The sequence below is a fragment of the Artemia franciscana genome, chromosome 5 (genome assembly GCF_032884065.1).
Source record: "Artemia franciscana chromosome 5, ASM3288406v1, whole genome shotgun sequence".
Classification (NCBI taxonomy): domain Eukaryota; kingdom Metazoa; phylum Arthropoda; class Branchiopoda; order Anostraca; family Artemiidae; genus Artemia; species Artemia franciscana.
Genome location: NC_088867.1, coordinates 31,470,863 through 31,496,145, shown reverse-complemented (window position 1 = coordinate 31,496,145; position 25,283 = coordinate 31,470,863). Strand labels below are relative to the sequence as shown.

The 25,283-nt window shown below is 36.3% G+C and overlaps 1 protein-coding gene across 2 annotated transcripts in view; it reads right to left on the bottom strand.

Annotated features, from left to right (window-relative positions):
• LOC136027264 (follistatin-related protein 1-like) overlaps positions 1-8,083 on the bottom strand; it is a 78,111-nt gene extending 70,028 nt beyond the window's left edge. Inside the window, exon 1 of one of the 2 annotated variants that reach the window (XM_065704341.1) lies at positions 8,004-8,083. In XM_065704341.1, the coding sequence (XP_065560413.1) occupies positions 8,004-8,012 (9 nt within the window). In that variant the 5' untranslated portion in view covers positions 8,013-8,083. Of the gene's footprint in view, positions 1-7,971 lie in introns of both variants that reach the window. The other variant, XM_065704339.1, reaches the window with a different exon arrangement.
• Between the last annotated feature and the right edge of the window lie 17,200 nt (positions 8,084-25,283).

The following is a 25,283-nucleotide window of genomic DNA, read 5'->3' as shown; positions in this document are numbered from 1 at the left end:
GTTGGTAGACGCACTAGCTAACTCAGCTAACATGCCTTTGCAAATGGCTAGTTCTGAATTTTTACAAAAAAAAATTGACTGGTAAGATTTGAAAGGAGGACTCAATTATATAAAAAAAAACTAGCTTTTCTAACTGAAAGTAAGGAGCGACATTAAAACTTAAAACGAACAGAAATTACTCCGTATATGAAATGGGTTGTCCCCTCCGCAATCCCTCGCTCTTTATGCTAAAGCTTTTAATTGTTTTAAAAAGCAGAATTGTGGTAAAGAGTCAAACTTTAGCGTAAAGAGCGAAGGATTGCGGAGGGGACCCCCAGGGACTGTGGGGGAGTAAGTCATTCCCGAAGACATAGTTATTATGGTTTTTGACTATGCGGAACAAAATGGCTATCTCAAAATTTTGATCTGTTGACTTTGGAGAAAAAATGAGTGTGGGAGGGGGCCTAGGTGCCCTCCAATTTTTTTGGTCGCTTAAAAAGGGCACTAGAACTTTTCATTTCCGTTAGAATGAGCCATCTTGCAACAATCTAGGACCACTTGGTCGATACGATGACCCCTGGGGAAAAGAAAAAAAAAACAAACAAAAAACAAATAAACACGCACCCGTGATTTGTCTTCTGGCAAAAAATACGAAATTCCACATTTTTGTAGATAGGAGCTTGAAAATTTTTTCTATAGGGTTCTCTGATACGCTGAATGCGATGCTGTAATTTTCGTTAAGATTTTGTGACTTTTAGGGGTGTTTTCCCCTATTTTTTAAAATAAGACAAATTTTCACAGGCTCGTAACTTTTGATGACAAAGACCGAATTTAATGAAACTTATATATTTAAAATCAGCATGAAAACCCGATTCTTTTGATGTATATTTTAGCATCAAAATTCCGTTATTTAGAGTTTCGTTTACTATTGAGCCGGGTCGCTCCTTACTACAGTTCGTTACCACGAACTGTTTGATAGTGTTGAGCCGCTTGCCAACACAGCTAAAAAGCCTTGCTAATATTCTTATTGCAACATTCTACATCAAGAAGTTAAAAAATTACAAGCTAAAATTAGTAAAAAATTTGAAAATTGACAAATTAGTTAATTGAGTGAAAAAAAAAAAAAAACAGTGAACGATACAATCCTTGCATAATGAGGAGAAACATCTAAACAGATGGGATTGGAGTATTCCATCAAATAACTATGACCATGAGAAAATATGGGCCAGGAACCCACCCATCTAAACATCCTTGGATGGTCCAAGCAAGGAAAATGAATTTTTATTCGATTGACCTAGACCCAGGGCCTATGTTCCCTTGTTATTGCAATTTTAAAATTTGTCTTGATTAGATGGGAATCTTTTTACTCGCAGTCTTTCTGATTTGTATTAAACTCCCTGCATATTGAGGGTAAATATTTGAATGGATGACCTTTCAATTTTCCCCAAAACAGCCGATATATTGATCCACTTCTGGGTTATTAGTATCTTAGGATTAGAAGGACCTATTGGGATGAAATTTTTGCGAAGCTAATCCCCGAGGCAAATGACATTTACAGTCAATTCTGAATAATGTTTTTAGTTTTTACCATTGGGGGTTCCCTGCCACCAAGGAAAAAAGGTTATAGATGACATGAAAAGTCAATATCCAAGAATTGATTGGGGTTATCGAGTTGAAATTTTTTAGATTGTTAAGAAGGTGACTGTGGAATCTAACCTAGACCTTCAAAAGAAAGTAACAAATAATATTAAAATAAAAATATATATTCTCAATATCTCAAAACGAATTGCAAACTGAAGATATCTAATTACATAAAAAGATTTTTCTGTGTATAAACAGGCAGACTGAGAAAGCAAATGGATATTTTTATCCCTCCAGGTCAAAATGAGTTAAAGATCTTTCAAAAATCCATAACTAATATTCAAGAAAAGACTGGAATTTTTCAGGTGAAACTTTTGAGATTGTTAAGGAGAAGGAATTTTGAATTCCATCTACGGATCCTTTTGAACTTGAACCTTCTAAGGAAAGTAAAAAGCAATAATTAAATATACAGAGTAAATAAACAAGGCCTTCAAGAGGTATTTGAAGCTAGCCCTTGAGGCAAATCTCATTTATTGAACATTTTCAGCACCTTTCCCTAAATTATCCCCTCCCCATCCACCCAAGAAAACTTTTTCAAAGTATAATTTCTTGAACTAAAACTTCTTGATTTGTTTGTAAAAAATATAAATTTTACCATCATTTTCCTTTTTAATTTCAGGAGAAAAGTAACTCAGCCCCAACCAAAAATAAGAGTTATATTTTTAAAATATTGTTTTTGGAATTGAAACTTTCTGACCTGTAAATAAAACTATACACTTTTGATCATATTCATTGCTATTATTTAGCAAATCGAACTCGTCAATGACAGTTTTCAGATGTTACAGATGAGACATTTGTTCCACTAGAGTAGTTTAGATTTAATCAGAAGACATAATATGCTAACAAATGTACTTCATTTAACTAACGAAATAGGCACATTTTCAAATTGCAAATCTAAGCTACTCCGTTATAACTAACGAAAGGTGCACATTTTCAGATTACAATCTATGACAGAACATATTCAAAATAATACCCGGTTATTTTCTTAGTGGACACATGCAAATTCCACTTCCATATAGAAAACACTCAACAACGAGAACAAACAAACGGAATCTAATTTAGCTGTTACCATTGATACAATGTTACCAAAGCTGATACAATTTGAACTATCCTGTAAACAAAAAATACCGTATGCTAATTGCTTAATTTTTACCAAAATAAAAATTTATTCTTGTAATATAGTCCATGGGATTTGAAAACATGCTGCTTATGGTAAACTAATGCCAATCATGGTAAAAGCATAAAATGTTAAAATCGTCTCAGCTAGCCCCACTCTGCCCTGTGATCTGATTTGACAAGATGTAGCGTAAATACTCTACTAGTAAAAGGTTTGTAACACATGGGAGTGTTTGAAAGTCCATGGCAACATTTTGTACCTTTGATCATGTAAATCGAAAATTATTACACGGCTTATGATTGCACGACGACTACGTCTCTGCAAAAGATTTGGCTATAGAGGGGGATGTTGGTGAGAAATTGGCTTGCTCTATACCTCCAATCACATAGTGCAATCACAGGCAGATCGAATTGCAAACATATGTACAAACGATAGAATACAGTATGTTGGAAAAAGTGTGGACTCGATAATGTTTTGTCTTGGATTGATCGCACGAGATTGATCACTTTCATAAGAGCTTGGGAAGCAGGTGATCGAGAGACGACAGTACTGAAATTCTCTTTAAATTTCATATTCAGATGCTTACAGTCATTTTCTCCAAGAAACTTCCAACTACTGACCTTTATGGTCCAGGCAATAGTGGGCTCCAAACTATAGTTCGCAAAGCCTTTTGTTTTACAATTTTCAAGCCTAATAGCACCATAACCGTACGGGCCAATGGTTAAAATTTCTTGGGAAAGTCTCCTTGACTGTAGTTGTGTGCATATCTATTTTTAATATATTTTTAGTTTTTGAAACTAAACTTTCATGCACAAAATAGGTTAGGCTTGAAAGGAGCGTACGCGTATGAAGATCCCCTCCCTCCACTCTCAATGTTTGGGGTACTTGCCCCATTATTTTCAAGCAAAATTGAGCAATACCGTTAAAATGGAGGCTCTCTACTAAAAATTTACAAATCTCCCAATGAACGAATATACTTGTCCTACAATTGGACTCCCCGTTGATGAGAGCAAAAAATTTCTAACACTCTGCAAAAGGGCCCATACATAGGGAAGGGGGCTTCAGGCTTGGACCATTCTCCACCCGAAATTCCCAAATTCTTACGAATTTCATCTTCATATATTTCATTATGTTTTGGATCAATTGCAAATTTGGGGCAAAAAGGAGACGGGTTGACAAACTTGACCCTTGGCCATACTAATTTCTATAACTAGGTTTCCTGCAAGAGGTGTCTTTTGAATTTATCTAAGCAGAATGTATTAGTTTTTATGACACTTGGTATTAGCCAAGTGACATATAGCGATCGCAAATTCTGTCGGTCTGTCTGTCTGTCTGTCTGTCTGTCGGTCTGTCTGTCTGTCCCCGGTTTTGCACTTCCAGGCAAGCTAGGACGATGACACTTGGCATGGGTATCAGGGACGAGACAAGATTAAATTGGAAATAGTCGTTTTCCCGATTTGACCATCTGGGGGGACGAAATCTTAATGAAATTTGATGTTTGGAAGGATATCGTGTCTCAGAGCTCTTTTTTTAAATACCGACCAGATCCGGCGACATTGGGGGGAGTTGAGGGGGAGGAACCTAAAATCTTGGAAAACGCTTAGAGTGGAGGGATCGGGATGAAACTTGGTGGAAAAAATAAGCAGACAATAAAGTGGGAAAAATAAGCAACAAGTCCTAGATACGTTATTGGCATAACCGGAATGCATCTGCTCTGTTTGGGGGAGTTGGGGGGGGGGGTTAATTCTGAAAAGTAAAAATGAGGAAATTTTTAACTTACGAAGGAGTGATCGAATCTTAATGAAATTTGAAGTTTGAAAGGATATCGTGTCTCAGAGCTCTTATGTTAAATCCCGACTGGATCCAGTGACATTGGGGGAATTGAGGGGGGAACCTAAAATCTTGGAAAACGCTTATAGTGGAGGGATCGGGATGAATCTTGGTGGGAAAAATAAACACAAGTCCTAGATACGTGATTGACATAACCGGAACGGATCCGCTCTGTTTGGGGAAGTTGGGGGGGGGGGGTAATTCCGAAAAAGTTAGAAAAATGAGGTATTTTTAACTTACGAAGGAGTGATCGGATCTTAATGAAATTTGCAGTTTGGAAGGATATCGTGTCTCAGAGCTCTTATTTTAAATTTCGCTGGGATCCGGTGAAATTGGTGGGAATTGAGGGGGGAGCCTAAAATCTTGGAAAACGCTTAGAGTGGAGGGTTCGGGACGAAACGTGGTGGTAAAAATAAGCACAAGTCCTAGGTACGTGATTGACATAACCGGGACGGATCCACTCTCTTTGGGGGAGTGGGGGGAGGGTTGATTCTGAAAAATTAGAAAAATGAGGTATTTTTAACTCACGAAAGAGTGATCGGATCTTAATGAATTTTGATGTTTGGAAGGATATCATGTCTCAGAGCTCTTATATTAAATTTCAACCTTATCCGGTGAAGGGGATGTTGGGGGGGTGGAACCTAAGCTCTTAGAAAATGCTTAGAGTGGAGGGATCGGGATGAAACTTGGTGGAAAAATTAAGCACAAGTCCTAGATACGGGATGGACATAACCGGAACGGATCTGCTCTATTTGGGGGAGTTGGGGGGAGGTTAATTCTAAAAATGAGAAAAAATGAGGTATTTTTAACTTGCAAAAGAGTGATCGTATCTTAATGAAATTTCATATTTAGAAGGACCTCGAAACTCAGATCTCTTATTTTTTTTTTATCCCGACCGGGTCCAGTGTCATTAAGGGGGGGGGGGGAAATCTTGGAAAAAGCTTAAAAGCGGAGAGATCAGGATGAAACTTGGTGGAAAGAATAAGCACAAGTCTAAGATAGGTGATTGACATAACCGGACCAGATCCGCTCTCTTTGGTGGAGTTGGGGGGGGGGGGTAATTCGGAAAAATTTGAAAAAAATAGCCATTTGTAACTTACGAACGAGTGATCAGATCTTAATGAAATTTGATACCTATAATGATCTTGTGCTTTAAAACTCTCATTTTAAATCCCGACCAGATCCAGTGACATTGAAGGGAGTTGGAGGGGGAAGCCGGAATTCTTGGAAAACGTGAAATCGAGGTATCTTACGAATGGGTGATTGGATCTCAATGAAACTTTATATATAGAAGAATCTTATGTCTCAGATGCTCCGTTTTCAATTGGAATCGGATCTAGGGACATAGAGTGTTGGAGGGGGGAAACAGAAATCTTGAAAACAGGAAATCTTGGAAAACGCTTAGAGGGGAGATATCGGGATGAAACTTGATCGGAAGAATAAGCACAAGTTATAGATAAGAGATTGACATAATTGGTACGGATCCGTTCTCTTTGGGGGAGCTGGGGGTTGTTAATTTGTATAACTTAGAAAAATTGAGGTATTTTTAACTTAAAAACGGGTGACCGGATCTTAATGAAATTTTATGTTTATAAGGAACTCATGTCTCAGAGCTCTTGTTGCAAATCCCGACCAGATCTGTTGACATTCGGGGGAGGTGGGGGGGGGAACCAGAAATATTGGAAAATGCTTATAACTGTCGTAGATACGTGACTGACGTAACCGGACTGGATCCGCTCTCTTTGGGGGAGTTAGATGGTGGGGTTCAGTGCTTTGGCGAGTTTGGTGCTTCTGGACGTGCTAGGATGATGAAAACTGGTAGGCGTGTCAGGGAGCTGTACAAAAGTCGTTTTCCACGATTCGAACATCTGGGGGGCTGAAGGGAGAGGAAAAATTAGAAAAATTTAGGTATTTTTAAATTGCGAGTGGGTGATCGGATCTTAATAAATTTTGATATTTAGAAGGACCTCGTGACTCAGAGCTCTTATTTTAAATCCCGACCGGCATTAAGCCTCTGATTTTCCTTTTAAAGCAATCTATTAGTTCTTAGAATTTTGCTAGAGCTCATACCATATGAGCTCTTGGCTCTTCCGACTTCGTCACAAGTATCATATGAGCTCTTGGCTCTTGTTCTAAATGACACTTGTCGGTTATTGTAAACACAGTCAAGAATTACGCTTCAGTTATATATCAGAAAACCAGTTTAATATCTACAAAAACAAGTGATGGATAATGCAATGCACTGGACTTACAGAATGTATTGGACTTGTATAATGTGGCTATGTATTTGCACATTAGGGATGGGTGTGGGGGTTAGGTTAGGTTACGTTACGTTGGGTTGGGTTAGGTCTGGTTAGGTTTCCATAAAAGATTAAATTTTATTAGTATTATAATACTTTATAGTAGCATTATAATACTTATATTACTAAAGTATTAAAATGCAATTTGAACAAACTTTTGAAGGAAGGAGGCAATTTGAACAAACTTTCGAATTTGTTGGAGTAGGTACTAGCTTCAGTGTCATTTTTCTATTGGGATATTCTATCGTTATTAATTTCTGATTTGCACCACTTTCTATAGCTGATGATCCTTGGATATTTTCCGAGCAGAAATTCCCCTATATTTTCGCATACTGTTCCCGTGTGAACTCTGAGGAAAACGGATAAATTTGTTTTACTCTCTTTACCCTTCCCTTGGATAATATCCTCCCCTTATGATTATAATCGATTGTAAAATACCTAATACTGACACACTTTTGTCGAGCAGAAGCTTAATTGTAAGGATTCGTTTAAAGTATTTTTTTACAATACTTCGATTATATAGTAAAACCAATAGAATAAAAGGTGCTCCCCCAAAGAGACAACATTATAACTTTACGAAACAAGCACATAAGCATTACGCTTACGGAAACAACTTCTTTTCAGATGACATTGAGGTTAGAAATACAAAAAGTTTAAAAGATATGAATAGTAGGTACTCCAAACGTAGATAATTATTCAAAACCTTCTTAAATGAATATTTAGGAGAGGCTCCACGAAGTTCAACATTATATCCTTACGAAACAAGCACAGAAGCATTACGCTTACGGAAAAAACTTTTTTCATATCATAGTAAGGTTAGAAATACAAAAAGTTTAAAAGATGGGACTAGTAGGTACTCAGAACGTAAACATTTATCCAAAACTTTCTTAAATGAATATTTAGGAGAGGCTGGGTTGGTTACATTTTTACAAATAAGGCTTAAACCGAAGAGTATGGATAACTGATATGGGTAGCTATCAGTTACCCATTCTCTTTGGCTTATACCATCTAGGAATTTTTTCCCAATAAATTCAGCTTCATCCTGATTTGTTTTAGATAAAACATCACTGTCTGGGTTATATTAGAAAATTGTAAAGTACTGACCAATACACCGCAATAATTTATAAAACACATACCATCGTCATGTTACAGTGAAAGCCAGAGTTTCAACTAAGGATCCTTCGCACGCCAGGGTTCTTGATGTATTCAAACATTATAATCAGAACTTGTTTAGAGCTACACACATAATTTCTGCATCTAATCCTAGCATCTCATGATAGATCAGGCACAAAAATTCAAAACAACATAAAATTTGCTTGGTCTGTTTTATTCACTTTAATTGTCCATCGCTTTTCCAAGTTTACATCCAATTATACTCACAATTATGCCTCTGAGAAGTGTAATAAAAGTATTAAGGCCTGCATAAAATGAAGGTGTCAAATTCCAGCCTGATAATTATTTCAGCAAGACTTAACTAGGGTGTCTAAAAAATAAGTTTTTATTTAAAAAACTTATACTTACCGGGTGATTTACCTTTTTTTCAGTCTGAAATTATTAAACCTGAAGAATAAGCGGTTTAGAGTTAAGAGAGTTTGCCTGAGAAGGTTTGAGGGCTTGAAATTTAACTGAAAAAAATATTTTGGTACAGTGGAAAGATTCCTCTTTTAACATTAATTCAAAATATGCACAGATTTACATTCGGGCAACAGCTCAAGCGCAAATGCGGATGGTTGACGTTTGCTATCGCCCCATATACCATAGCCCGATTTTTATCTCTCTCAAATTTGAATTCGAGAGTACAAGAAAGTTTGTTGATTAATCGTGGTGCCTGATAAATGATGACCCAGGACCCATAAATTGGCTACTTCTTTTGGGTTTCCCCCTTTTTGCCTGTGGGTTGTCGGGTGTATTAATCCCCCGCCCCCTCAAGCCAAGACCAGCAATTACATCACTATATTAGCACGATCATTTTCCACTAATCTGGAAGATTCCCTTCTTCGAAATCTGAAGCCAGATGCAATGACTATGTAGCCCATTACCCCAATTGTTCGACATTGGGCACGTTCTGGATGACAGTAGATCGTAAAGCTAATCTGTTACCTAGCTGCAATATGGACATAGCCAGAGATAGAAAATTAGAAGGTTTTATTTGACATTTTGAAGTTGGTGTTTTGCGATTTCTTTGAATTCTTGGAGATTTCTGACCAGTGGGGTGTTGTGGTGCCATTTATTTTAGGTTTGGTTTGTTGGGTCCCAGGCCCTAGTAATCAGATAGGCCATATTTCCGTTTCCTCCTCTATAAACTTCACTTGTCTTGTGACTTTACTTGTTTCTGCATTAATAATCTCCTAGTAGTTCAAGTTGATAATGGGTTGATAACAAGTTTATGATAGGTTTTAGTTGCAGTCGAGTTTAAGTTTTTTGTCTGACAATCTGGTTAATAAAAGTAAATCCTATTTTCTAAGCTTGCTTTTGCTTAATCCCCACCCTGCTTAGATTGGGGAAGGGATTTTTAACTGAGCTCTTAGTATACCTTGAGGTGTGGCACCTACATTTACCAGCCTTAGTAGATGTCCCCCTTCACCCCTCAATAAACATAATTTCCATCTTTATGATAAAGCTCCCACCCCCAAACGCTTAGAGAACAACTGTCACAACTTGGTCAACTAGGAAGGGATAAAGGGTATTTCTAATAACGCCTTAATAATGGAAAAGGTTATTGATGTGCATTTCCTTTAAACATAAAGTTTTATTATTTAAATGTGTTAAAAAGTAATCGGTAATTAAAACACCTACAATTCCCAATTAACTAAATTAATTTGATACAAATAAGTTTAGTTAAGACCTATATAAGTTTCGCGTAAAAATCAGGGAGTTAAGGGGAAATGGTAGCCCTTCTCTCAAGTAAGAAATTGTTCCTATTAAATTAAGAACCAGTTAAAGACAGTTCCTAAAATTTCTGTATGTTTTAAGTTTCAAGTGTTACTCTTTACATTCATTTTATTTTCTTATTTAATTTCTGTCCCGCTCTTATATTCTTATGTTCAGCGTAATATAAATATAAGGGGAGCTGTCAGCCCAATTGTCCTGGCTTTTACGGTAAAGTTCATCTCTTGCCTAATAGTGCTATGCAAAGGAATCATCTCCCAAAAAAATAACCCCTTAAGACTTCTACAAGAGTGACCTGAAAAGCCACAATTCTTTTCATGAAGTGAGGTAAACAGTTTCAGAGGAGGATTTGTTGAGAAAATACTACTGAGAAATTTGTTGAGAAAACACTGCTCCTGGGAAAGGACCTTCTTTGGTACATATAAGCATGTTATAAGGAGTTTATGACAAATAGGGCTGCTGTGTTATTGCCAAAAAATAATATCATTTGAAATGATTTCTAAAATGAATGTTTTATCAAATTAGCCTACAATACTGGACAATTTTCAATGTGCTAATAGGTATTTTGATGAGTCCCCCAGCCACTTATTAGTACAATGCAAATGCAGCTTTAAAAATGTTTGCAGTAATCGGGGATCCATTCTCCTACTTAGTAGCCATATTGCCTGCTTAGTCCAAAAGCGCTATTGCAAATGAATGGTTATTAGAGGTATAATCCCCTCTCAACATTGATCAGGATGACATTTCGCAAAAATAGATGGTTCTAAGTCGACTGACAATCTAGATTCTTCCGATAGCATTTTAACAGTATTCAAGTCAAAATTTCTATTTTGCGGGACAGAATGACAGAAATTGACACTTTTCTACGGAACTATCTCGTTTTTACTTAATTGAGACATTAGAACTTTTAATTTCCCTTAGAACGAGTCATCTCTTACCATTCTACGATTAACACTTCGATATTACCACTCCTGGAAAAACAACAACCAATAAACAAGCACCCATTGCCAAGGGTGCAAGTCTTTGCACATAAGAGCTTGAACCTCCGCAATAGGCCTAATGGACATACTGAATATGACGACTCAATTTTTATTAAGATCCTATCCCTTTTTCTTAAGTTATGCAAAATTTCTCAGGATTTGCGCCACTGTCACTGAACCCCAGTGCAGCTGAACCCCCGAGAACTGAGTTAAGGACGGCTCAGACGGCGTTCGTAAAGTTCGCAAGGTTTGTAAAGTTGCTTCGTTAACCTTCCGTAAGCCTTTACGTGAGCAAGCATTAAAATTAAACTTTAGTTAACTTTTTTCATAAAGTTCATAAAGTTGACCAATACGGAAAGAGTTCCAGAGCAAAAGTTTTAAACAGATGTGGAAATTTGGGATCAGGAAACTGAAGATATGTTGATTTCTTTAGTGCAAGAACAATTCAAACCTTTTTTTATTAGACCACTCAAATATAAACTGTTTCCTACCATTTCAATTAAATGTGAATTTTTTAATACTATTAACTAAAAATAGCAATGATTTTTTTTGGTTTAAAAATTAGCTGTTGACAGTTCAAGATAGTCTACATTCCAGTCCAGAGTATATATTTGCACATTAAGGGGGTGGGATAAAGTTTATGGCAAATTTGCAGTGGACCATATAATTTAGCTAGGATGAAAGTGAAAATGTCATTTGATGTTTTTTAGTCCCTAAAGTCCCTAATAGTCCCTAAAGCAATTATTGAATTATGAAAGAGCACGAAAAAGGCATCAAATGAAATTTTCCCCTTCATCCTGATGAAATGTTAAATATGATATATGAAATGCTTCAGAAATTTGAATAGTTTGTTGCTCAAAACGTCCGTAAAGTACAAGGCTCATATGAGCGGTGGAAACTTTACGGAAAAACACTTTGCGAACGACTTTCAGAACTTTTCAAACGCCGTCTGAGCCGTCCTTTATTGTGCAACTGAATCCCGTTTCACTAAATTCTCGTGCAACTGAACGCCATTTAGTTGAACCCGTGTGCCACTCAACCTCCATAATCAGTTTTCCAGTATCCTACAAATTTGAGGCAATATCATGGGGTAAAACAAGGGTTGAAATCTATGCATTTTATATCTTTTTGTAATTTTTTATTTTTAAAGTCATGAAATAAATGCCTGTCAAGATCATTCATAACAAAACCTCTGTTTTGTTTTCACAAAAAAAAGAAGATCAGACATCATAAACCATTAACACCAGATATGTCTGTTAATAGGGGTCCTCTTAGCCCAGTCCCTGTCTACATACTGTAATGGTTTCTGATAAATTTTCGTTTTTTGTTATTTTCACTTAGCGATATTTTCTCGGCTAGTAGTTCGTTAACGTCTGGTTTGAAAAAGGTTAATTACCTGTTTTGGCAGAAAGAGGTGGCGCGAGCTACTTTCGTTTTGTACGAATCTTTTAATATGAATTTTTTTTTCAGATGAACGTTGAATGATAAAATCTGTGTTGATTAATTTCAGACTGATTTTAGGACTTGTGTTCTGATTTCTGGTTGTTGTGGAAAAAGTTACCACAAATACTCATAATTCTCAAGCGAATGAGCAAAGAGACGAGAATTCCACTCAAAAATCGATAAGATTTTAGTAAAATTAGAAACCTAAAAATAGATTTTTTTTTTTTTTTTTACTGAGTTGGTTGTCTTCGTCAAAGTTACCTAGGCTCAGTCCACTCATACTAAAAGTCAATTATCTATCAGAGAAATTCAACTCTTGGTCCATTTCAGGGGCCATGAACTGATGCGCCGTAAACTTATTTAAAACTTTATAGTTAAGAGATTACGTGGGCTTTCTTTAAATCAATGAAAAAGATTTTTCCGAAAAATTTTGTCAAAGAAACGTTAAGAGCCATATTAAACTTAAGAGCGGCAGAAATAAATTCATATAATAATTCAAACTCTAAATGACAAGAAATTACTACTAAAGGATAAATGAAACCAAAAACGAACAGAAATTAAGATAATCAATCCTGGAACATCTGGAGATTTTTGTTGAAAAAAACATGGGACTATGGGGGGTTTTGATATCCCTGGAAGAGTAGTTATTAGACTTTTTGACTATTTGAACAAGATGGCTATGCCAAAATTTTGATTAGATGTCTTTGGGAAGGTTTCAGCTCTAAATAGCATAAGAGGGGGACTGGTTGCCCTTCAATCATTTTTCAACACACGACCAGAACAGAAAGTATTTTTGGATTGTGTTTGGCATCCGTCTCAACATTTCTTTAAAGTCTGACCCTAATACTCTAAGCTTTTAAGGATATCTAGAATCAAACATGCTCTCTTTTTTAATTAAAAAAAGAACATTAAATGTTAACTATAGACAACTTGCATAACTTACAGCCCTTGCAGCGGAAACTGGGGAGAGCTGATCGCCGGAGGCATAGCTACTTAACTTTTGGATTGTTTTGAGTAAAATGGCTATCTACAAATTTTGATTGGATGTATGTGAGGAAAAAAAGGCGCGGAGGAGGGTTGTGATCTGATCACTTTTGACTCATAAAAAGGGCACTAGAACTCTCAATTTGCAATCCAATGAGCCCCCTCCAAAATTTACAGGACCATCCCTCCCATATGAAGCGCGCCTGGCAAAAAAAGTATAATAGTCGCTGACGCTTTATGGCTCTTTAGTATTGGCAACGTTATAGTGTTGCATCTGATATAATTCTTTTCCCGGTACCTATTAACCTTTTTTGTTGTTTTTGTTGTTGTTGTTTTGTTTTTTTAAGAAGTTATAACTTAGATAGGGAATTAAGAATAAATTTAGTTTTTCCTCGTTAGTAAATTCTAATTACCGCAGGTTGAACTCCTTTTACTTATCTACCGATGGAGAGTTTTATGGCACGAATTCGGGGAACCTAAGAAAAGTGATTATATGGAAACCAAACCCCTCCCATGCCCATCCATCTTGCTCAAAACAGTCGAAAGGTCAAATAACTGTTCTTCCACGGATGAAAAAGACCCCCAAGGCCCCATGTTTTCTGCTTTCACTAAAACCCCCCGAATCCCCATGGTGTTTATTATTGTTTACTTTAATTTATGTTCGTTTTGGGTTTCATGTGTTCTTTAGTAAAAATTTCTGGCCATTTCAAGTTTTAATCATTATAGTGATTTATTTATGTTTGTCTTAAGTTTAATTTGGCTCTCCAGGTGTTGATAGTATGGTAAATGAGTTTCTTAAATATAACGGTTCTGAGCTTAGAAATAAGTTACTGAAGATTATGAATATGATTTTTGAAAAAGGGGAAGTACCTAGTGATTTTAGGATAACCTTAATTAAAGCACTGTATAAGATAGGTTATAATAATGAGTGTGGTAATTATTGCGGCATTAGTCTGCTCTCTGTATGTAGCAAATTACTTAGCAATATGATACTTTTTAGACTGAGAGATGCTGTAGATAAAATTTTAAGAGAAGAACAGAGTGGTTTTAGAAAAGGTACAGGATGTGTCGACCAAATTTTCACTTTTAGGTTAATTATTCATAAGTGTCCGGGTTATCAAACCCATTGGTCCTCACTTTTATAGATTATTAGCAAGCGTTTGATTATGTTGATAGAAGAGCTTTAGCAAAGGTTTTATCCTTGTATGGTATACCAGGCAAATACATTAAAGTGACTAGTGCTATGTACGAGAATAACACTGCTGCGGTTAAGGTAAGAAATGAGGTTAGCAGCCGGTTTCGTACTAAATCAGAAGTTAAGCAAGATTGTCTTCTATCCCTCTTTATATGGATCATTTTTATGAATTTTGCCTTACGAAGCACAGGAAAGGCAAGGGGAGAACACGCACTCAAATGGGGAGGAAAAATTCTTAGATCATGCTGATAATTTAAGCATCCTAGATGAAAGTGTGGGCAAAATAAATGAGCTTTTAGATGTTTTGCAAGTTCAGGGTGCTAGAATAGGCATGAAAATAAATTATAAGAAGACCAAGTCACTATAGCTCGGAATAAGTGAAGATGAAGGGGTGACGCTGGGTAACGAAAAGATTGATCAGGCGGACAGCATCACTTACCTTGGTAGTACTATTAGTAAAGACGATGGGAGCTGTAAAGTAGAATAGCCAAGGCTCAGGGTGTTTTCCTCAGTTAAAAAAGGTCTGGAAGAATAGGAAGATAAGTCTGAAAACCAAGATTAGAGCATTAAAAGCTACAGTGATGACAGTGGTCAAGTATGGCTCTGAAGCTTGGGCACTGCGAAAAGCGGATGAAGATTTGCTAGATGCTTTCCAAAGCAATTGTCTACGGATTGTTCTGTGTACCCGGATGACTGACTGTATCTCAAATAGTAGGCTGTACGAAAAGTGTGATTCAATCCCGCTTTCTAGAGCTATAATGAGAGAAATGTTGAGATGGCTAGACTACGTTCTGCGGATGAAGGATGACAGATTGCCAAAGATTTTCCTTTTCGGCCAGCCGTCTAGGGCTAAACGGAAAGCAGGTCGTCCGCGGTGGGGTCGGAAGGATGTCATAAAGAAAGATCTAAAGGAAATGGGAACTTCATGGAAGGGTGTACAGGGGAGGGTTTAAATAGATTGGGCTGGAGGAGGAACCTGCATAGCTGTGTTGACCTCAGGCAGCTTGGTGCTGCGGCGACATGTTATTAGTAGTAGCAGCAGTAGTCACAAATTAGAACTCATAATACCCCATTAAGGGTCAAAACCATTTACCAGGTAGCCAACCCTGGGTAAACCCATATTTTTTCCATGGATTTTCCCCACTCTGTTCTCTTCTCTTTTGTTTCCTCACAATTACTACACAGTCTGCAATTTTCGAAGGGAATCACCCCCTGTCCCCCTTCAAGCTTCCATAGCTGAATCATTATAAAAGATGCCAAAACAATTTCCTTGTCGTTTAATTTTTTTTTAGGTAATAATCCGTTCAAAATAGTTTATATTGTTCAAGCACCCATAGTATTTGCTTAATGATTTTTGGAAGTTCTATGGAACTATAGGTATTTCAGAAAAAAAAAATCAAAAAGATGAAATTACGCAGAAATTGTTGGCATTAAAAATGGCTGACTATGTTTTTTAATCCAGCGAGAAAAGTATCGTTAAGAAAAGTTCCAAAACAATTGTTAGAATCACTTTCTGAAATTTCTGATAGGAACAATTAGACATGAAAGAACTTATTCATTTTCCTGATATCTGCTCTGTACCCATCAGAATATAATGCAAGTATAAGAAATCCCCAAGGGGATTTTTCTTTTTTTTTACACGAAATTCCAATTTGCTACAAAACATGTTTCGCGTCATAAATTTAAATTAATTTTAAGCTGCTTAAACAGTCGAGAACCATACTTACAGATATACTAGGAGATAATAGAGAATTTTAGCATAGAGACTGGTATAAAGAGAAGGAAAATGTCTATTTCTTTTTTGCTTAACCTACACTTACGAACGAATCAGAACAAAAAAAGGTGATAAAAGGTATGAGAATCATTACAAATCGATCCCTATGTTGATTATACAAATACACCTACAATGCAGCAATCCTGAGCCTTTTTTCTTATTTAGTGCTGTGCAAGGAATTAATGTTATATAAAAAAAACTATTATATTCAGAAATGACAGATGCACAACGGTGAAAAATTTTTCATGATCCAGCAAAGCGTAGATTTCTCTCTTCTCTGCTTTGTTTTTATTTTCTATTTTATGCATGGCATGCTGTTGATTATTTTGTAATTTGAAAGAGACATCGATCAACATTTACTTTTGCTTCAAAGCTTGGTAATTTTGCATTCAAATTATAACAGTTACAAAACCGGTGGAGTACTCTTTGCTGATTCATGAAAAGGGGCTTGGTTTTGGAACGGAAGTCCTTTAGCTAAAGCAACATGATCTTAATTCAAAATAAATTTCTTGTGCTGAATAGTTTGAAGCTAATCAGTGACACCATATGATAAATAAACATTTTCATGCTAATTGGTTACGTGTTCAAGACAAGAATTTACAGAAAAGTTGTGTGCACTATGCAGGTGGTAAAAAAGTATCCATTTTTAGCATACGAACAGTCACATGTATATACAGTCCTTATTCCAGGGGTAGGGTCCCCATTATTTATTGGGGGAGACTGCTTTGAAAAATTGCTCAACATAGGCTTATTTTAAGGGGGGAATGGACTTCGGAATTTACTCCAGGGATGGGGAGTAAATTAGAAAAACTCCAAAGACAGGCGTATTATTCGCAAATTTTTAAATTACGAGGGAATTGAGATAGTTCTGATATTATGACAGAAAGGTTTGAAGCATGACCAAAGATACCAAAAATGTAAAATTTTGTGCGAATTAGCATAATTTTTACCAATTTCAAGAGGAAGAGAAAAGGGACCTTGAATAGTTCTTTGCAAGAGAATCCCTCCTATTGATAGCATTTGAATGGATTTCTTTCCGGTTAAAAGCCCATACCTCACAAACATGAACGTAGTTTCAGCATTTTATTGGGGAGGGGGGAAGAGGTTCTTCAGATCTGGGGAGCCAGGAGCATGGGATAACCTTCAGGGGAAAGGAGTGTGCCTGCCCTGTGTCTTCAATAGCACATTTTTTTCTAGCAGTGGTGAAGAAAAGTTACTATTTAGCAAAGACACTACTCCGTTAATTTCAAAACAAAAGATATTACATGATAGAGAATAGACACATCAAACAAACGTAGAATTAAGTTCTGGTGCTCGGCTTTTACTAAAATTGTCAGCAATGAGTTGCTGCCGACGACACTAATGTAAATAAGCTTTCGGTTGGGTGATGGTGAGTCTAATATAAGCTTGGCTTTTTTCGCCAGCTTCACCACTAATACTAAAGTGCCTATCCCCCTCCCAATTCCCTCAACTCCCGTGCCCAGCACATAAGACTAAATCTCGCCGATGAACTAAGCACTATTCAAAAAGCCCCATGCATCGCGTCATTCAGCTGCATGCGAGTTGAAAATGGAATAAAAAAAATAAAAAATACACCCTTTGAGTCACCTTGTCGAAACCTTATACAGGAAAATTTCAATCCCCCTCCCTTAAGAAGAAAAAAAAATCTCTTTTTTGCATCAGAAGCAAGGATATGTCGCTTTCTTCTCCTGTTTTTTCTTTGTCCCTAACGGGCACTGGAACATCATAGACTGCTGTTTAAGGTTCATTTAAAGGCTAATTTTTATATCTTATCGTTTTTATAAATTCAACTCGATATATCCATCAATAACTGTCATATGGATCAACCGCAATATGAGTGACATTTGTGGAATGGAGAGACTGGGCCAGACATATGGACATCATAGAGAGCCAACTAAGGACTCGTTTATAAACTATTTTTATATTTGATCGCTTTTCATAAATTCAAATTAATAAGGTAATTATGAAGTGCCATTTGACACCCAAAACTGCACTATGGGTTGTTTTCCCTGTTTTATAAGTGATAATAACAAAAAAAAGGGCCTTGCCCAATAAAACTCCGCCAACAAATTTCCCTTGGAAAACTCCCCCACCTCTGCGAAAATCCCCTACCAGTGAAAATTTCTCCCTAGGGCACATTACAACAACGATCGTATTTTTATTCAAAAGCATTCGAAAAATAAAATTAGGATTATTAACTCACCCATCGGGCATTGTTTGATAAAGAATATCAATAAGATCTAAATAATTCTTGGCAGCATTGCAACAGAAACGGTGGATTGATTAAATTTTGCAATGGATATCAATCAGATGGGAAAAATTGACACCTAGAGTTTGAAAATTACCCTCCTCTTTGTATCATTGTTTAAAAAAAAAAAACTAAATCAAGAAAAATTAAGAAAAGTTTTTATCTGTGTAAATCAGGTCAGGGGGGCATACATTTCCGAAGGGTGGGGGATACATTGAAAATAGTTTTATATCCAAAATCCCCTTCACTAGACAAAGCTCGGTCCCCTAGCAACGCAGATTAAAACTGATCAAAGAGTATAGGTTGATACCGCTTATATCTGCATACAAAATTTCTAAATGTGAGAAAAATATACGTACATTGTTTGAATTCACTTTATCCTGCTTGAAGCGGATATTTCATGCAGCATGCCGATCAAGAGATGTAAATGTTCCACAAGCAGCGCTGTCGTTGCATGAAGCATTGAAAAGGCATTTTAATTACAAATAAGCGAATTTGGAGCATTACTGGAGTTTTGATTAGATGCTGGAAGTAAAAATTAAAGAAATTAAATAATTCTTGGAGGAGATCCCTCCTCTCGCCTCCCTTCCAAAATAATCAAACTACAACCAATTTGACCTATCTAGTTATTTTACATATATTGTAATAAAATTATATAAAAAATATTATCATAAAAATATAATTCTTATTTTCTCTTTCATTCAGAAAAAGAAATTAAATTCACAAAATTAGAATTAACAAGAAATTATACTGACTTCATAGTTACCTTCTTATTTTTCAACTATTCCAATTCTGTTCTTTTTTGTATTTCCTTCTTATTCTTCAATGATTTCATTTCTGTTCTATTTGCCAAGTAAATAAAAAAAACAAGTTTTTTAACTGAAAGTAAGCAGCGACATTAAAACTTAAAACGAATAGAAATTACTCCGTATATGAAAGGGGCTTTTCATCCTCAACACCCCGCTCTTTACACCAAAGTTTAACTCTTTCTCTTAACTCTACTTTTTAAAACAGTAAAAACTTTAGTGTAAAGAGCGGGGCGTGGAGGAGGAGAAGCCACTTTCATATACAAAGTAATTTCTGTTCGTTTTAAGCTTTAATGTCGCTCCTTACTTTCAGTTAAAAAACTTGTTTTTCATTTAGTTTCTAAACGCTTTTGAATTAATGCATGACTTGATTTTGGCTCACCGCACATAAATAATTAAAACAAAATTTGCATTTTAATTTTTTTGGCTAAATGACTTTCTCATAGTTTTAATCGGAATATTTTGAGAAAAAAAGGAGCGGGAGAGGAGGCCTAGTTGCCATCCAATTTTTTGATTATTTAAAAAGGCAACTAGAATTTTTAATTTTTTACGAACGATTTCACTAGTAAAAAATATACGTAACAAACGAGGGGGTTCACCCCCTCGTCAATACCTCGCTCTTTACACTAAAACTTGAAATTTTGTCCCAATTCCTTAAGAATGACCCCCCTGAATCACAAAGGCAGTAGAATAAATAGTTGAAAGTACTAAAATTACTTTAGCGTAAAGAGCAAGGTATTACGAGGAGGTGAACCCTCATATGTGTAATAATTTCTGTTTGTTTCAAGTTTAAAATGCTGCTCCTTACTTTCAGTTGAAAAAACTTTTCATATTTATTTTTCATTGTTTTTTTTTAAATAATGCTAGAAAGTCCTGCGCCCCCTTTATTGAAATTCTCTTCCCCATGAAAAATTCCTCCATGTAAAGATCCTCCCACGTAACCCCCCAACTTCCCCACTCCCAAACCAAAAAAAATCCCCCTGAAAACGTCTGTACACTTCCCAATAGCCATTAGCATATGTAAACAACGGTCAAAGTTTGTAACTTGCAGCCCCTCCCACGGGGACTGTGGGGGAGTAAGTCGTCCCCAAAGATATAGTTATTAGGTTTTTCGACTACGCTGAATAAAATGGCTATCTCAGAATTTTGATCCGGTGACTTTGGGGGAAAATGAGCGCGGGAGGGGGTCTAGGTGTCCTCCAATTTTTTTGGTTACTTAAAAACGGCACTAGAACTTTTAATTTCCGTTAGAATGAACCCTCTCACGAAATTCTAGGACCACTGAGTCGATACGATCATCCCTGGGAAAAATAAAAAAAAAAACAAATAAAAACAACAAATGAACACGCACCCATGATCTGTCAAAAAATACGAAATTCCACATTTTTGTAGATAGGAGCTTGAAACTTCATGATACGCTGAATCTAATGGTGTGATTTTCGTTAAGATTGTATTACTTTTAGGGGGTGTTTCCCCCTATTTTCTAAAATAAGGCAAATTTTCTCAGGCTCGTAACTTTTGATGGGTAAAATCAGCATTAAAATGCTATTCTTTTGATGTAGCTATTGGTATCAAAATTCCGTTTTTTAGAGTTTCGGTTACTATTGACCCGGGTCGCTCCTTACTACAGTTCGTTACCACGAACTGTTTGATGTAGTATTTGTGTGGTGCATTAATATCCACTTTCAAAAGCTTTAAAACAAGAACATATAATCTTGAAGTGGTAGATTCTAAAGAGCAATTAAATAAAAAAAACATGTTTTTTTTTAACTGAAAGTAAGGAGCGACATTAGAACTTGAAACGAACAGAAATTACTTTGTATATGAAAGGGGCTGCTTCCTCCTCAGCGCCCCGCTCTTTACGCTAAAGTTTGACTCCTTCATTCAACTCTACTTTTTAAAACACTAAAAAACTTTAGCGTAAAGAGCGGGGCGTTGAGGAGGGAGCAGCCCCTTTCATATACAAAGTAATTTCTGTTCCTTTTAAGTTTTAATGTCGATCCTTACTTTCAGTTAAAAAACTTGTTTTTTTTATTTAATTTCAGAACGTTTTGATTTTGGCTCTCAGCATATGAATAATTAAAACACAATTTGCATATTTTTTTTTTTTTTAGCTAAATGGCTTCCTCGTAGTTTTGATCGAATGAGTTTGAGAAAAAAAGGAGCGGGGGGGGGGGAGGCCTAATTGCACTCCAATTTTTTGGTTACTTAAAAAGGCATCTAAGACTTTTAATTTTTTACGAACGGTTTTCCTAGTAAAATATATACGCAACTTACTAATTAGCTTACTTAACAAACTTCTGTATTTGCATGTTTTTATTACGTATATGAGGGGGTTCACTCCCTCGTCATTACCTCGCTCTTTACACTAAAGCATAAGTTTTGTTGCAATTCCTTAAGAATGACCCCTGAATCAGAAAGGCCGGAGAAAAAATAGTTGAAATTACTAAAAATACTTTAGCGTAAAGAGCGAGGTATTAGGAGGAGGTGAACCCCTCACATGCGTAATAATTTCTGTTTGTTTTAAGTTTTAACGCTGCTCCTTACTTTCAGTTGAAAAACTTTTTTGTATTTAATTTTTCATTGTTTTTTAATAATGTTAGAAAATCCTGCGGTCCCTTAATGGGAATTTTCTTCCCCATGACAAATTCCTTCATGAAAATTTCCCCTAGCATACCCCCCTCTTCTCAACCCTTCCTCCCAACCAAAAAATCCCCCTAAAAACATCTGTACACTTCCCAATAACCAATACTATATGTAAGCACTGGTTAAAGTTTGTAACTTTTAGCCCCTCCCACGGAGACTGTGTTGGAAAATAATTAGCGTGGGAGGGGGCCTAGGTGCCATTCAATTTTCTTGGTCACTAAAAAAGGCACTAGAACTTTTCATTTCCGTTAGAATGAGCCCTCTCGCAACATTCAAGGACCACTGGGTCAATACGATCCCCCCTGGGGAAAAAGACAAAAAACCTCCTTCCTTTCCCTATTCCTATCATTTCGAAAGCTCTAGCTAAATCCTCACATGAGACACTGCAAATCGAAAATTTTGATAACCTGGATATACAGTATTTTTTCGACTTACCTCTGACTTTTCCTCCTGGTCAAAGTTCAAGGACCACTTTACCCCCCAAAACCCTACAAATTTTAGCTTTATCCCAAAGACAGATTAGAAGTTTTTTTTTTACAGATTAGAAATCGAATCTTGAGACCATATTTGGATAAACTCATGCCAGATAGTGCTTTTTATTTACTTTCCTTCTCATATATGGAAATATTTTTTTAATTCTCATGGGGGCTTATAGCCTTCAAGTTTAGGTAGATCGGAAACAAATCAGTTCCCCCCCCCCCCTCCAAAGAAAAAACAGTTGATCAGAGACGAAACATTTTAGCCTCCCCAAAACACAAAATATAAAGTCCCTTTTATCCCCTCCCCCATACTAACTTAAATTGTCGACTGCATAGGTCTATCCCAATCCGTTCCTGAGACGTTTCCAAATAAGCTATTCTGACAGCCTAGGTAAGACTAGTATCTCTTTATTTACCTCTGTACATACCCCCAAATCAGAATGTTTGTTTTAAGCTTGAATTAAGATATGACTTTATTTCTGCCCGTCTTTAGTTTAATGCAGCTCTGTACCTTTCTTTGAAAACTTGTTTTTTTTGTTTTTTTTTTTTTAATTAATACTCCAATAATACCAACTCTGATCCCAACTTTTTGACATAAGGGTAGGGATGTACAAGCTTTTCGAACCATGATCATTTGCCCATCAATTGAAGATTTAAAGTAGGCCAGTGGCTTCTACCTCACCTTCTCCTATTCCCAAATTTTTAGTAGATAGGTAGGTAAACCGCATCTTGTTTGAAGCGGAATCATGCAAGGATTTTTAATCTGTATGACTAAAGAAGCAAAATGAGCCATTGATTATTTAGTGCAATTTCTATACGTTTTGGAGTTCATTTTTAAGTGATTATGATTTATGTTCGTTATATGCTTGAATTACTGTTTGAATTTATTTCTGCTTGTCTTAGGTTAAATGAAGCTCTCTACTTATTTTTAAAAACTTCTTTTGTGGAAAAAATGTTCGTTTTTATTTAACATAGAACTTTTTTTTATTGGTCAATGAAAGGAATATTTGAAGAGCTTTTTTCGTTTTTCTCCTTGAGAATCAAGAATTTGGCCTGCTATTAATATTCAGGAAAAAAATTTGCAACAAACTTTAACGTGTTTTTGGTAAGTTCAACATCTCCTTCAACATGCCCGAAAAAGATTCAACTTAATACCAACTAAATATTGCACGTAGTCACAGTCACAAGCAGTCACAGTCGTAAGTAGTTGCATTTGCAATCAGTCACAGTCGCAAGCGATCGCAGTCGCAAACAGTTAGAGTCCCAAGTAATTAGAGTCGCAGTCACAGTCAAAAGAAGTTGCAGTCGTATGTAGTTAGATTCACAGTTAGAAGTATTCACAGTCACAAGTATTCGCAACCACAATTACTCAGAGTCACAACTAGTTGCTGTCACAGTCGTAAGTAGTCAGAGTCAGAAGTATTCATATTCAAAAGTAGCCGCAGTTGCAAGTAATTGCAGTCACAATTACTCGTAGTCACACAACTTAGTACCACCTTAATATTGCACGTAGTCACAGTCACAATCACTTAAGATCGCAATTAGTTATAGTCACAGTTTCAAGAAATCTTAGTCGCAAGTACTCGCAGTCGCAAGAATTCACAGTCGTAAGCAGTCCCAGTCACAATTAGTCGCATTAGTAAGTAGTCATAATCATAAGTAGTCACAGTCAAAAGCAGTCACATTCGAAAATAGTTGCAGTCGCAATCCCCCAGTATGTACATGCATAATAATAGCACACATATATGATAGTGACTTTTATTTAGTTCATCATCCCTTTCAACATACCCTGAAAGTTTCAACTTAATACCAACTTATATTGAAAGTAGTCACGGTTAAAGCAACTGCAATTGCAAGGAGTCACAGTCACAGTCGCAAACAGTTTCAGTTGCAAGTAGTTGTAGTTGTAGGTAGTCGCAGTCACAAGTAGTGACTCTCGTGTGTTCATAGTTGTATGTATTTAGAGTCGTAAGTACTCATAGACACAAGCAGTTTCAGTCGTAAATAGTCACAGTCGCAAGTAGTCACAGTCACAAGTAGCTGCAGTCATAAGTAATCACATTCACAGTTGCAAGTTTTCGCAGTCACAAGCGTTCATGACCACAAGTAGTCAAGAGTCACAAGCAGTTGCAGTTACAAGTAGTCACAGTCACTAGTAGTCGCACTTTGAAAACTTTCTCACCAGTAAAACCTTCACCAACCCGGACGAGGCATAAATACCTTCGTCGACTTCATCGAATAGCGAGCACCCAATATTAATATAAACATAATTGATCAATTCGCATTTTGTTGGCAAAAGGGCAGCGAATCAAATAGCAGTTACCTCTGCTAAATTGAACAAGTGATCAGTGAGATATTAGAGTTTAAAGAAGACTCCCATAATCAGACAAAACTTTTGAAATATACTCGCTAGTGTTTATACGAGTATCGGATTTATGCTTGACTCAGATAAAATGCAAATATTTAATTTTCATGGAAATAATTCGTCTCATCCTTCGAATCATAGTTCATTTGGCATACCACAAGTCAATTCTTTTCAATGTCTTGGGATTTCTGTCTGCAAAAGTCTTTTCACTTTCAAACACTTCACGATATTAAGAACAAGCTTAAACTGGAGTATTCTAAAATTGCTGGTAGTCTTGGATATTTCCAGGGGAATACATAACATAGCTACATTCAAGTTTCTATGATCACTCCGTGTTATTTTGTGCTGGGGTTCATACAATTTTGAGAAACGGTGACGCAAAGAGGGTCAATAAATTTTTATTTTATTAGCTTCTTTTATTTTGGATCTAGAGGTTCGTTAGTCAGGAGGCAAGAAGAGGGATTAATATCATTACCGTAAATATTTAATTTATTACCTTCTTTCATTTTGGAACTGGAGCTTATTGATCAGAGACGTGAATTATTCTCTCCATGGGAAAAGTTGAAAAAAATTTAAAAATTCAATA